Genomic DNA, 14,775 nt, shown 5'->3' with positions numbered 1-14,775 from the left:
AAATTATGATCCTAGTCTGCCTTTATACGTTTTACGGCGTGTTCCACTCAGAAGGTTTGCCCCGATGCCGGGCGACGCATGCACGGAACGAGTGCACCCTGTTGGAGCCAGTGCGCACTCAGTGCAACCAGTGGAAAACGCTATCAGTGTTGCCAGTCTTGTACAATTGTACAAGATCTAGTAGGATTCAGGGGAATCTAGTACGCTGATACGACTTTCTCCTATCTAGTACGTTTTCGTAATTGCGTTAAAAATTTGTTTTTTTAACTGGACTAGCCAACTAGCCATTTAAATGCGTCTTTTCCAACTTGAGTATAGTGTAACACAGTCATGGACGTTGTCCGTTCATGGTTGTACTCCATATGGGTTAACCTGTAGACTTATAATAGGTGGCACGTACCTCTGTATCATGTATTTAATTGATTTATGTTTTAGAGAACATAAAGGATATTATTGACAAGTATGGGTATCAATATGGTCGATAATTAATAGTATTCCATTGTCATAATTATAATTACATTTCTTGTACGAAATTTTCCATTCTGGTACGTTTTGTGGCGCCATCTAATACGGCGAAGAATTTCAATCTGGCAACATTGAGTGGACTGCGTGACGTCACGGTCTGCAGAACTGGAAGTATATTTCGGAATATCGCGTTCACGGTCAAGAATGTACTGACTTCATTTTTGAGATTCCGAGCGGTGTTACGCCCCACCTGATAACTACGGTAGCGCCCTCTTTCTTATAGTTGATTGCAGCAATGAATCTAACACTATTTGTACCGATTATACATCTATTGTATTACAATCGATGTACTGAAACGAGACCACGAAACCACAAAGGAGACAGAATGAATGAAGCCCTTGGTTTTGGTTGGTTTGAAGCAAGTTGAAGAGATGAAAAAAAAATGAAGCGAAATATGCCGAGTCTAGATAACGTTACCGGCCGCTTATCTCGCTGTTTTTTTGTTGTTCAGAGTTCATCCATACATGTGAATTACGCATCCATAAGAACCTGGGGTACCTCATCATCGTTCTGAGGAAGCGCCAATTTAATAGCATTGCTTTTAATCATCAGTCCTCTTACTATGGCTGACCCCACGATACAAACATTTTGCTGCCATCACAACAATAGCACCGACATGGCGGTTGTAATAATGCAAGAATTTGACACCGACGCTTACAATACCGTCTGCATGCTATCCTCGGCTATGGGAATTCTCGGCGCAGTTTATCAGGTAAAATTGAAGAATTTCGAAAGATTATGGACTTGATATAGCTGAAACCCAGGGCACGGAGCAAACGCATCTGCCGCACCTGGTGTCAATGGCCACCCAAGTCACCCTGGTACGCTCCAGTTTTTTACCTACAGGGAGTAAAGCTGACGCTTCATGCCGATTGGAACGAATGCCAATTTACAATGGTTGCCGTGAGACCTGAGTCCCCTTCATTGAATTCTCACAATCGTCGTGTCTTACATTTCTGTTGACCTTGCCAAATTTCTATTGTTGAGCTTCGGTGTTTTCAATTTCAATCAATGTTACACTTTCCGTTGCTACCATTAACTATGTACAGTATGTCAAACTATAGAATTTCGTTTCGTAGATCAGCGAATGCATATAATACGTTTTGGATAGAATGGCTACTAGTTCGATCATACTGAGATTTTCTTAACAGCCGCATCGGTCGTTACTCTGGTTTCCCAATGACTTCGGAACTATACCGGAATAAAAGAACCCCAGGCAACAGGCTGAATCGTCAACGCAATCAAGTTCATCAGTCAAATCTGTTGAGTTTTCTGAGTTGCCGAACCCTGTAGGGTGCTTTACAATGCATATCTGGGTTTGGGTGCATTGGTCACATTTTCATTAATTCTGATCCTCTTGTTGCCCCTAATTTAGCTGTGTATCGATAGCTACGATCGGTGGTGCGACAAATAGTTGGAGAAAGAACGGCTAAGTGATCTGTTGATGTTCAGAAAAACACCTTTCCCGTGCACAATGGTTCAATACTTGTTAAAACTCTGTCTCAATAACTTCTGCAATCCTTTGGAACAATTGAAGGAACTACGTGTCACTCTGAGCAACCGAGCAATCATTATCTTCGTTGAGGTGTGTCGTTAATCGACATGAAAATTTTTCTGTTAAATCAAGCTTAAGTTAATTATAAGTAAAGGAACTTTCATATGGTTGGGTAGATTGCCTCAATCTTGTCAAAGGGCAAAATTGACAACTATGATTGGAACCGTTCATCCTGGCTGCTAGCCGCACCGCTGTTCACTACAGCTTGGACACAGCGTCATGTTTTACATACCCAACAGGTTCTACCCAGAGAAGAGTCCAACTTCCCTCATCGATGGCACACCTTTTCTGCCGCTCGAGGACGAGAGATCATCGTATGGCTGGCTGTCGCGGATCTATTCGCTTCTCTTGGTTTGTTGTGGAATAAACAATGGAAATTCCTTAGTTTGACCTCATCACTAATACCCAATGGGTAATTCATCTGCTGTCCCGTCATGCCCCACAATGGAGCAATCTTAGCTTCAAAACTCAGCCCAGCGCTTTCTAATAAATGAAAAATCATACCATCAGCGAAATCAACATGTCAGAATTGTTGACTTTTATTATCCCCAGGCGTGTTCATCAGATCCGCACTGTGGATGAATTTTAAATCCATCATGCCTACAGAAGATGACACCTCTAGCGTAGTGTTCTGCGCTATATCATCGGTAATGTTTGGATTATAGTTTTCTTTGACTTTCTAGAAAATGTTTATGGACAACATTTGTCTCGATTGTTTCAACAATATCGCTGCTTGAGAGTAACTTGGGTTGAAAAGGGATACCAAGTCATGTGTCAAATTTTTTAGGCATGGACGCAGTATTTTTACACGGCAACATGGATTTGGACGCTTTGTTATGCCATTGATATGAGATTACTGCTAATTGAGCGTCCCGGTCATCCACGTTATTATCATGCCGTAGCTTGGATGTGTCCCGCGATCCTGACAACTTTTGGCCTGTCGATCTTGTATACACCGGATGCCAAGTGAGTAACTGGAAAAAGACGTAGTGAATCCATTGCTGCTGTCCGGGTTAGCGATTAGTAACCAATAGTATTGCACCCTCTAACGATAAGATGTTCCAGCTGTCACAATTCGACCTCATTGTCGAGCGCGGTATTAAGGATATTGCCAAATTATTGTGCAACTTACATACCATTGGCTGTAGTGATGATAACAAATCCAACACTCTACATGGCGGCGACTCGTGATCTTACAGCGGCGGTGTCTTGTAGCATGTCTCAAGTGACGGGACGTGAGAGGAAGCTTGTACAAACGGTTAGATTCAAATTTGCTCTGACAAATTTGGTTTATTATATATGCTGGATGCCAAATTTAATAAACGGCGTTCTTTTGTGGACTTTGTGGTTCAAGTTACCAATAAAAGTCATCATCAGCTTGTGGTACATAATGGTGAGTCACGGGTGAACTAGTATAAAAAATATGACATCAGTCGGAAATTTATACTTCTCAAATTTCAGGCGGTCACAAACCCCCTCCAAGCATTTTTTAATGCTTTGGTATATCAGAAGTGGGGTAGAAGTGAAAAGTTTCGGTTGTCGTGGCGAAGAACACTATCAGACAGGGTACACGACTGGAGAGGCGTCAACACATTGTTACCAGAAACGACTCCACTTCTGAACCAACGTTTTACCCCGCACACAAGCATAAACGGATCATCTTCCCTGTGAAAATTTTACATTGCATTTCAATTCATTCGGAAAAGAAACAAGCACAAAATAGCATTGAATGTTCTCAGTTGTTTGTCCATCAATACTGGATGTATTCTATTAAATGGTGTCACATTTATTTATCCAATAAACTTTGGACTGTTCATGAGTTGAAACACGAAGTATGTTATGAGCTTGTTTCTTCTACTCTGTCCAAATGGTTTAATTCTGTTTGTTTCACATATACATTCAATGCCACAAGCTGGAGTTGTTGGCTGTGGTTGGCAATAGTCCATTAGAGTAATGCAAGGGGAAGAAAAACACTGTGCGTCTCGTTGGTCAACATTTGTCGAAAATTCATTGTATCTGTCCAGAAACTAGGACAAGGCCGTTGATGAAATGCCTTGGTTTAGGTATAGTTTTTAGAAAATTAATCATATTTGTCCAGAAACTAGAATAAGTGTGTTGATGAAATGCCTCGATTTAGGTACAGTTTGAAAATTTGTATTTCGTTTTGTATACTTGAATACGATCATACACAAGAAATCTATTTTATGAATATAGTATTACAAAAATACGTATCCCATAGGCTTTCTTGGCTAGATACTACCCTATAATACGGGATGTGTTTTTAATCAATTATTTTAATGATGACAATCTGTCATTGATGGGTTGATCCTTTAATAATGGTATCCCTTACTCGATAACATGTCTGTGAGATAAACTGCCAAGAATTCGAGCATTGTCATACCTGATGTGGATACGGTTGCTCTGCAACAGCCTAGAACTAATTGTCTTCAGAGTTAACAAGGTTTGCCCCAGCATCAATGGCGGCAAATTCGTTGAGATGAGATGCCCTGACTTTTCCTTCGCAAAGTTCAAATCTTCTATAAAATCATCTTTAATAATTCGTCATAATTCTTAATACCGGCTATGTATACAGTACAATGTTACCACAGATCAGGTTACAATCAAGCCTACTGCTTTTACCATTACATAACATACTGCCGTCAATGATAGTTGATGTATACCGAACGGTAAGATGCAATTTTGTTTCACTAGGAATTCTTATTACAGAAATGCCAAGCTCATCGCTTGGGATTACACAATGAGAATCACACGGTACATGTGGATCATTATTTGACATTACCTTATCGTTCCTATATTTTCTCGCCAATCACCAATCATTCGATAATGCCGGTTAACATGTATGGTATTGTATGCTCATTTTTCAATTGGGAGAAACATAATATATACGTATGTACAGATCCTTGGATTGATACTAACACATTGAGGCCGCCGATGTGGTCTACTGCCGCTTGTTTAACATGGGAAACAGATGCCATCCGTGGCTTTAAATTTGTCAGAATCAATCTAAGGATCTGTACATATACTACAACATAATATCAATTCAGTACCAATTCCGCTTCACCATGTCAGTAACTAATACTTTACTTCACACTTTTATATTTAATATTATCATGTGTTATATTTAGAACGGTAACTTCGACACATGATTAGGTACATTACGTACGTACAGTGTCAATCTATGCGATTACTTTCAATCAATTTTTACGTCATATATGCTCGCGAAGTGGATGTATCGATGAAAGAATAACAGGGTGGTGACAAACTGGGAATGGTCAGGGAAATCAGGGAATTATGATGGATCATCCAGAAAAACGTACTTTTTTTATAAATCATTTTCAACCTTCAGTTATGCTTCGTAAATTTAGTTAAGCTATCTTTTGGAAATGATATTGTTCAACATCTAATTATTTTTGTAAAACGAAGCAATTCTATATATTTTTTAGATCCGTACTTACATATTCAAGGTAGACAACTTGTGGAACTTTTGGTCATAAATGCTGCCCAACATTACTTAAGTTTCATGGGAAAAAGTCAGGCAATTCTGAATTTTTTGCTAGAAAAAGTCAGGGAATTTTATTTGAGCACCCTCGAATGAGATGTAAAAATTTACATTTTAAAATAAAAAAAAATGTAGAGGTTAATATATTTGATCCCACTGGCTCTTAGTTTTGCTGATAAATTTGTCACAAATCAGAGTGTGTGAGATCGTTAAGTTTTGTTTTTGCCATTTCTCTTTTGCCGTCCTTTTTTCTCAAGTTCGAAATAAGGCTTTAGTTATTCTAGTAGTTTAAAAATCATATTAGTTAGAGAGAGAACGTTTCACTGGCCGAACATTATTCAATCACTATAATAGATGATCAACGTGTATCGCTGTCATCCTAATCATGAATGCTTTACAGTCATAATACAGGTGAAAATATTATCTGGCACTTGTCACGTATGCGGTAGAAATGTTTCAAAATACTTTTAAAAAAAATTACTAATTATAACGATATAACATAAAGCCATTATAAATATCTCAATGTTTTACACATTTTAGTTGCAAACTCATTTGCCAATAGTTATTTGTCTTGTATGGCGCTAAAAAGTGAAATACTAAACTATTGAACAAAATACTGTGAAGTTATGATAGATATTAGTAGAACGCATATCTTTCGGTTAGTTAACGGTCATTTATAAAATTTTGCAAAAGTCAGAAATGCAAGAAATTGAGTTCATCCCATGATTTGAATTTCGAATTTTAAATAACGAATCAGAGTGTCTACTACCTAGGAAACCCTGGCATAATTGGTGTTCTCAGGGAATTCTTCTCCTCAAAGAACATGGAAATCCCAGGGATTTTTATGGCTACTCAGGTCATGTTTTGAGAAGTAAACAAATAGTTTTTTAATATTTTTCAAATAATCAATTTTGAGATGTAAAAACTCATTTTATTCCAAATTTTACTACGGATATGTGCAGAAAGAGATTCTTGGAAATTTTGTTTGAGTAGTTTATGAATGAGATATCTTACTTTCAATGCACCTGGAGAATGATGACAATTGAATCGGAAAATTTCTAATTTTCTGACAATTTTGGGGCCAGGTTTTAGTCGACACTCCATAGAAACGAAGATTGTAATAAGAACAAAAAATACGATCGTCCAGCCATTAAACTCCTGTGCGCAAAGTAAAACGATATATAGGGTTAGGACTGCGTCTGAAATATTTATCGCCAAAATGGGAAAAACCATTAAATATCCGAGAAATGTTGAATGTTGTATGGTCACACGCAGGGACTATTCATAATGGGTTGTATCTGATGAAATTATTCCATTTTTTGGGAAACATTAATGCTGATGTGATACATATTCAGAACAGATATAAAACTCGCTTCTCGCCTCCTAGATATATAGGGAACCTGGAGCAACAGGGACCATAAAATTTAGCGATTCCACAGTGTACTAAAAACATTGGTATACATGCATTCTCACAATTTGCATGGCAAGAACCGAGAGAGGCTTGCAAGACGTTTTGAAGAGAAAACTGTGATAGATGGAAGCACATAATTTCTCGTTTTCATGGATGCCGTTGTAACACTGCAGGTTAAATTTCCAATTCCAATATAAGCATCCATTTCATCAAACTAACCGAAACAGTTTGTCTTCAATTATTTGGTAATTTCAAGAGATTCATCTGATGTAGTATGACTGCTTAGAGAAAATGTGTGCAAAGAACTTGCCGGTCTCTCTGCGAGAACAATTTTGCAGTCCCATAGTGGCAGATTGCATCAAGACGGATTATGTGTTTGGCAAACCCTCTGACTCTGGGTCAGGCTTGTTATTTCACCTACTATCATCTCTGCAATTCTCCAAGCCATTTCTTCTTTAGCCTGATCACACATAAATTCACATTATTTAAAAGACAATTCATGCGGATGGCCTATAATTCTATGCAAGTAACAAAATTCAGTCTTTCCCCTCGTTAAGGAAAATAGTTTACTCGCAGCGAGATGTGTGTTATACTATTCTATTAGGTATTTCACCAATATATTTTGTGTCATTGCGTGTAAAGTTCTTTCGTTTAATTCTAATGAGTAGTAAAATGATATGGTCTATGCTGTGAATTTACCTTGTCATTCTCCAAATTGACGAGCCTTTTCATGGCGCGTGACAAGCGAGATTCTGGAAATCATGTACAATTTCTTAAGATCAATCAAGTTTTGTTTTTTTTTTTCTCGCAGGGAGGGGGGGTTCTTTTCAATACAACTCGTTTTGAAAGTAAAAAATGCGGTAATGAATTGGTATAACTATACATGAAGCATGCCGATTTTTGGGTGGAAATAATCCAGCACTAAACTAATATACTCTCGCTTACCGTATCTGCGATGCGGGTCTGGATCGATCTCGGTAACAAATCTGCCCATATCGTTGATATATCCAACGCTTAAACTGCACAAAAAAGAAAATCATTTCGCTTGTATCAAAACAATGTGCCTAGGAACAAGAATGTGCAACACTTGAACTTGCTGGTAGAAATTGCATTACAATAGGCAATGGTAAGCTGCTCCTTCGTATATTGCTGTTCAGACAGCTTTACCCACTATGCGTATATTGCGCATACCTGAATTTATAAGCATCATACCCTCGCTATACTGGTACACCCACTGTAGGAATATCTCTCACTGACAAGGCTGAGAACACTACACACCTATACAGCACAGTCAGAGGGTTTCCCTTCTGGCCAGTGTCTGTGCTCTTGACTAGCTATACTAATGCACAGTTCTAAATCTCGCTTGTGTTTTAGCTGAGCTGCAAGTAACAGGTATTTCCTCAGCAGGTTTGCTTTTGCAGTTATATGGTGACATATTGTCAGTATTAAGCGAAGCAGACCTATAAGAGTCACCTCAAGCTCCCTGTAGGGGTAGACATCCCAAAACGCTTACGATGCTACACATTACATGTCACAAAGAGTATCGACTTGATCAAGATTCATAGGCGTGTCACCAATCCCTAGTGAAAAATTCTAAGAATGTGCCGGCTCGCGACCTCAGAGCGAATCTGGTACATAGACGCATTTATAAGGTTACTATCTATGAGAGCTTTCTACCCATACCGGTGTATGGGTTACAGGATATCTGTTATCTATTGTATTCCAAATAAGCTATATGCTATATACAATTTACAGTTGACTTGCATTAAGTTTACATTGAAATAATAGACTAATGGCTCGTGCTGGCACCGCCGCGTTAAAGCCAAATGAATTGAATTGCGCAAAGTTTTCTCTGTCTAGGTATCTGTATATACTCGGCCAAGTTGATCTGCTGGTTTGCAGCCCACTTTCCGATGTTGTATTGCTTGATGACCACGACTCAATTTTTGTTTCCAAATGACTGACAGGAGTTCACATTATATTGTTGTTTCTTAAATCAAGGTTCTCACTTGTACTTTTGGCGTTTCCACAAAGAGTCTGGATCATAGAGTTGTCTGGTATCAATGCTCATACTTCCTGTGTCTTTTGCACCGCTTTTTCGTCCACTACCCTCCTCGTGGCTTATTGGCGTTGTACTGAGCGTGCCGATGCTCACTGTGCTGACATCGCTGCTGCAGTCGGATTCTAGAATCACAATGCGAATGTATATTTTACATCGGCATTCAAGTCCCAATAATACCAGCAATGACAGGGATAACGTGGAAATAGATTATACGAACAAACAGACTATGTCCCATTCCCAAGGGTCCGGAGCGGTAACAAAAACGCGCACAATGTGCATATTATGGTTGGTTCCAAATTAGAAAAACATAATAGTGAGAACAAGAGATAAAATACATTAATATAGTTATTTTATACCTGTTCTTCTTAACTGAGGGTGCAAAGGTGGGCACGGACTACTCTGGATACTGCTAATTAGCTCCGATAAATATTTGTAATACAACTGCGATGACAGGAAAGCACCCAGATAATGCTGTAATCATTTTTACAATGTGCATTTTTGTATAACGCGTACTTGACAATTAAAAAACAATTTTTTACTTGCCCACCTTATTGAGAAATCTGTAGACAACTTGACAAGGTCGGTCGAAACATTCAGGCCTTGGCCCTTCTCCATCTTCGCGACAAATATTTTGTTCCACGTGAAACCGTATTTTGTCACTGAATCCAAGTGGCATTGTCGCTTGCAAACTAAAATATCTGTAAAAACAAAGATATCAATCACATATACAAAATCTTATGTTAGCAAACAATAATATCTGATACCCGAGACAAATGATATCAGAGTCTGCAGTCTATCTATGTAAAAGTATCGAACCATTTATCTCCTTACTTGTCGTAAAGTATTAGCGCATCCGTTTGAGCCTCCGCTGAGTTAGTACTATCTCCTTTTTGCATTAAATTCTGCTTATAATTCACCGCTGACATCCAGAAGTCTAGAAGCTCCCGTTTTCCTTCAATCTCCATAAACTGGAAATAGACATCGATATACTATAAATACGTCACACGTAGCAATCACATCGTACCTCCATAAAATGGAAAAAAGCAGTCTCGTTATAAAGTATGTCTGCAAGCTGGACATCGCCACTGGTAAGCACATCGATTTGATGCTTGCAATGAAAATCACTCCTCAGGAAATCATTGATGTACCTGTGAAAACGGCAATACGTTGACAAGAATCGATTCTTAGAATTACCGATCTTACTCACTCGTCCTCCAAAGCTTTATAGACGATCTGTTGAACGTTGGACAAACACTTCAAGAGTAGCCCTATGTCGTGAGAATGCAGGGCAGATTCCATACCAATTCGGATATCCATGGGAACTTGAACTAGCCCCAAGCATTCATTGGCAATATATCGTTTGTAAATTCGCAAGGTGTCCTCTTCTGCAGCAGTAGTTTTGTGATTTTTAATTATTAATTCATTTTTTGATTTTTGAGCTCTTTTCACCGTTTGACTAGTCTTTGGAGTTTCATCACAATTTGATTTAGTATGATTACTATTTACAAGGTCGTGAGCCCGTATATCCCCGGCTGCTATATTGCATCTAAAGTTATCATTATTGTCCGTTGAGCCGGTAGCACTGTTCTCTTCAATAAATGTCCAGTCACCAGCTTCGCCCAATCCCTTCTTCACGCACTTTTCGAATTCATCAACACCGTGAGAGTTACACACACATTCCACCTCTAGCCAAAACTTGATGAGCGCTACGGATCCTCGAGCTTCAAGAAATTGAAAAAAGTAACCAAGAGCCCCTTTGTCCGAAAGAATTTCTGGCAGAGTTTTTGATAGCCGCGATTTGAATGTGGTGACCTCAAATTTCTGATCCCTGCAATCTTCGTCTTCCTCTTCCTCCTCCAAGCAGTGCAGCGGGCGGAATTCTTGGCGGAATACATCTACCGCTAATTTTCCATAATTTTCAGACTTTGACGACGATCCAGGCTTATCGCGGGGCCCTGAAATTTTTTCCCAAGAATCAATCATAATTACTAGCATAATTTCAAGATTCTACATCTATATGCTTCAATTCCTCAAGGATTGAACAACGACAAAATTGTATTGTGTACTCTCAATAGATTCGTTGTCGACCCCGGACTTAGTAGGTATATTTTTTCAGTCATATTTGGACCAACCTACATCAAATTTTTGAAGCAGCTTCTAAAGGAGTAACAAAATACAAACCATACTTTTCATTCGACAATTCCACGGATTGTTTGCTCTGAGGAATTGTTTGCCAGATATTTGTGTTGTCAAATTCTTAAGGGGATATGCTACTGCATTTCTACCGCGAGTGCTACATATGACGAACATGACTCTTGTCCATCATTCGTAACATATGACTAATAACATTGGTCAAGCTGTTCTACATATTGTTGATTGGAATCAGCTATACCGTTACTCGTAATGGTACTCCATATTTTTCCTGCTACAACCGGAGACTGCTTACCAATCAACTTTACTCATATTTGTTTATTCATGTATGTACATCGTTATGAAACAACAAAAATTTTCAAATAGACGTGGGTTCATGTAAATTCAAGTTCATATGCTGTGTTGACGCTAAACGAAACAGTACGAGCAATTGATTAGTTTTAAGGTTACGTCGTCCTGACGGGTCATTTAAAATCGTGAAGAGTGATAGCGTTATAAAAAACGAGTGGGAAACTCGCGGACCCTAGAGAATAAGTTGATATCCTGCAGAGTAATTACCAGATTTTTTAAAAAATTGGAGCATTGTTCATGTTAACAGCAAACATGATCAACGACGCGCTGTGTCAAATCTTAAATCGACAGTCAAGTATTTCAAGCACGGTGTACGAAAAAGCGGTGGTTCGACTGCCCCATGGACGTAATATTTCTTACGTCCGTGGACTGCCGTTTACTCCCCATGTAAAGCTCAGTGATTATTTAACTAAAGTCCCCTGGCTCTCCGCCAGGCGTCTCACGCACGGTGGGACGGATCTGGCGCGTGGTGTGGGTATACATGGGGGGGGTATTCCGAAATATACTTTCAATAAAGTCTATGCTTCAGTACTGCCGACCTTGACGTCACGCAAACGCAGTCAACTGCGAACTGCGTTCCGTTTATACTCCGAGGTCTCCGAGTTGCCAGTCGCAGTAAAATCGGAACGCTACACCAAGGACGCGGCCATCTCTCAAGTACTGCAACTGCCTCACGCCCAGACCGCAGCAGTTACGGTCAACAACGTCACAAATTTCATGACGTCACTGACTGGCGGCAGTAAGCTGTCGCGCGATTTTGGAACGCGGTTGCCAGTACTTGCAGTACTGCGAGTATATTTCGAAATACACCCCTCGAAGAAAGGGGCGTGTCGTAGGAGTCCTAGGCACACCATGGGTGCAGTCCTCGGTGTAGCGTTCCGATTTTACTGCAACTGGCAGCTCGAAGTAAAAACGGAACGCAGTATGCCAGGGTATGGACACTCAACAGTTTTTGAGGCAAATTATTCGTCGGTGTGGACTGGGCTATAGCCAACATAATAACAGTTTTCACTAACAAAATTACAGGAATTTCATATTTTTTCCCACAATAGTTGGTACATGTTGATTACGACGACCTCTGTTGATACAAACAATAATCAAACCTCCTTCAAACAGTTTATCATTAACATTAACTTCATACAAGCCAATTATCAAATCTCCAGAGGACGCCTCGATATGTCAGTGATACCACTTAAACTTAATATATGGGAATTTTACATCTTATTGTTGTGGTATGGCCCTGGTCCACTGCGCTTGAATAAGGAGTGGAGGGGAGGTCTAAGTGTCCATACCCTGCAGTATGCAGTCGACTGCGTGACGTCACGATCGGCAGTACTGGAAGTATATTTCGAAATACACCCGGAATACACCCATACTCAGATTGATTGCTGAAATCAACCAAGAGTGGGCGCCACCGTAGTTATCAGCTGGGACGTAACACTGATCGGAATCTCGAAAATGAGGTCAGTATGTTTTTGACCGTCAACGCGACTATACACTCGTTACAATATCCAGACAGTTAATTGACGACGAGGATATATCCAGTGATTGAGTGTGCACAGTGTACGCGTGTGTATATGTGTATGTGCAGTACACTTTTTCGACACAATCTAAAATCTAATTCCCGAATCTTCCGGAACGCTCTGTAGAGGTCCCACGATTGAGAAGTGCAGGCGTCGGTGTTGCGGCGATAAGTTCAGGGTGTTCACATAACCCAGGGACGCCGTCCGCCGAGGCGTCCGACTGGACGTCGGTACGGTACCTGGTGGAAATTTCCAGATGCTAGACACTGGAATCGTTCTCACAGCTACAGTTAGACTCACATCGGTAGTTTGGGTCATCAATTACCGACAAAGTATTGAAATACACCGGACAACGGTCTATCCGGACACCGGATAGGATTATCGCTCTAATCGAACGAACCGAGGAAAGAGTAATTGTTGGACAAAAGAGTTAAGTGGAGAATGGGGCTACCAAGTCTGACTGGAGGGTGACGGTGGAGGCGGCAAGAACCGGCCTCACAGTGCAGAGGGGACACCACATCCGCACCGCGCAAAACATGCTAGTGCGGTGCGGAAATAGTGGAAATAGTGAAGTGAAAAGTGTCGCTCGGAGGGGGTGTACAAGACAAGGTACGCGAAGACACCCCCCACGAACAGGTGAACACTAATACTGTGTAATCAAAGTGTCAAAGTGATAAAGGTTACAGACTGAACACAGAGAGTAACCTAAGTGATAAGCGGTCACCGGACACCAGACAATTAACGGTGCGGTGAAGCGGGACTAGGCCGCCGGAATTATAGCGCCAGCAAAATACCGGCGGCAGTGGGTTACGGCCTGAGCGGCGTCGACTGGCGACGAGCGTAAAGCTAAAAACAATCAAGGGCGGGCTGACGACCTTGCTGAGTCAGCAAACTCCGGTGAGCAGCAAGACTCGGCAGGCTAGCGCGAGTAGATAATAAGGACAATGTAAAATTACATTTAGTTAATAAATAATAACACTAGAATAGGTGTACATTGTAAATAGTAACTAACATTACTAGTAGGCCTGGGTAGTCACGCTATTATAGCACGACAAACACGGTCGACTTACGCGGCAGGGCTTTAACCACAGAGCAGGTGTACACGAGCCGGCGCGGAACTCTTGCGTCAGCAAATTCCGCCCCGGCAGTAGGCCGCGTACCGTGTGTACGCTAAGTAGTACGGGCAGACGCAACAGTGCAGGCAAGCCGGCGCGAAACCCTTGCGTCAGCAAATTCCGCGCCGGCAGTAGGTCGTGCACTGTGTGTACGTACTGTACGTACTGCAGAACGGCCAGAGCAATAATAAATAACAATTGCTCAACTGCTCTGTAGGATAACCAACACGCTAGGCATAACTAACATGTAGCTAATAATGGTTATGAAACTAACAAATAGCATGTAGGACTACATCAATACTAATTGCGGGACAAGTACAGGCGGGCCGGTGCGGAAAACTTGCGTCAGCAAATTCCGTGCCGTCAGTAGGTCACGCGCTGCAAGAGTAGCAAGCGGGTGACTGCTTACATAAGTAGTGAGTAAGTAATTACCGTAAAGTAGGGATAGTAATTATATATAACAGTAATTATTATTAATTCATATATAAATAAAATATTATTAATTATTATTAAGTATATTGATAGTAATTAATTATGAATAGTGAGTAGGCACGAGGAATGG

At 40.4% G+C, this 14,775-nt stretch overlaps 2 protein-coding genes across 7 annotated transcripts; one reads left to right on the top strand and one right to left on the bottom strand.

The window, feature by feature from the left end:
- The first annotated feature begins 738 nt into the window (after window positions 1–738).
- On the top strand, window positions 739–5,742 carry LOC124304625 (G-protein coupled receptor 143-like). 5 transcript variants are annotated; one of them, XM_046763103.1, is made up of 8 exons: window positions 739–872; window positions 977–1,237; window positions 2,320–2,431; window positions 2,633–2,727; window positions 2,868–3,046; window positions 3,137–3,473; window positions 3,542–4,143; window positions 4,218–5,742. In XM_046763103.1, exons 2-7 carry the CDS (start codon window positions 1,088–1,090, stop codon window positions 3,749–3,751), a joined length of 1,083 nt encoding a protein of 360 aa, XP_046619059.1. In that variant the 5' UTR covers window positions 739–872; window positions 977–1,087; the 3' UTR covers window positions 3,752–4,143; window positions 4,218–5,742. The 5 variants fall into 5 exon arrangements, with proteins under 5 accessions (XP_046619059.1, XP_046619058.1, XP_046619060.1 ...); XM_046763102.1 differs by having other exon boundaries at window positions 741–883; XM_046763099.1 differs by lacking the exon at window positions 739–872 and adding an exon at window positions 1,901–2,110 and having other exon boundaries at window positions 1,118–1,237; window positions 2,197–2,431.
- Window positions 4,219–11,927, bottom strand: LOC124304624 (A-kinase anchor protein 10, mitochondrial). 2 transcript variants are annotated; one of them, XM_046763098.1, is made up of 10 exons: window positions 11,783–11,927; window positions 10,281–11,028; window positions 10,098–10,221; window positions 9,905–10,041; window positions 9,621–9,771; window positions 9,430–9,544; window positions 9,021–9,195; window positions 7,957–8,030; window positions 7,711–7,763; window positions 4,219–7,471 (listed from the first exon to the last, which is right to left on the bottom strand). In XM_046763098.1, the coding sequence occupies exons 1-10, from the start codon at window positions 11,805–11,807 to the stop codon at window positions 7,370–7,372; spliced, it is 1,704 nt and encodes a 567-aa protein (XP_046619054.1). In that variant the 5' UTR covers window positions 11,808–11,927; the 3' UTR covers window positions 4,219–7,369. The 2 variants fall into 2 exon arrangements, with proteins under 2 accessions (XP_046619054.1, XP_046619053.1); XM_046763097.1 differs by lacking the exon at window positions 11,783–11,927 and adding an exon at window positions 11,260–11,400.
- Between the last annotated feature and the right edge of the window lie 2,848 nt (window positions 11,928–14,775).

Source organism: Neodiprion virginianus, chromosome 5, assembly GCF_021901495.1.
Source record: "Neodiprion virginianus isolate iyNeoVirg1 chromosome 5, iyNeoVirg1.1, whole genome shotgun sequence".
In the NCBI taxonomy this organism is placed as follows: Eukaryota; Metazoa; Arthropoda; class Insecta; order Hymenoptera; family Diprionidae; genus Neodiprion; species Neodiprion virginianus.
The sequence above is the reverse complement of the archived record's forward strand: the minus strand, read 5'-3'. Positions and strand labels throughout refer to the sequence as shown.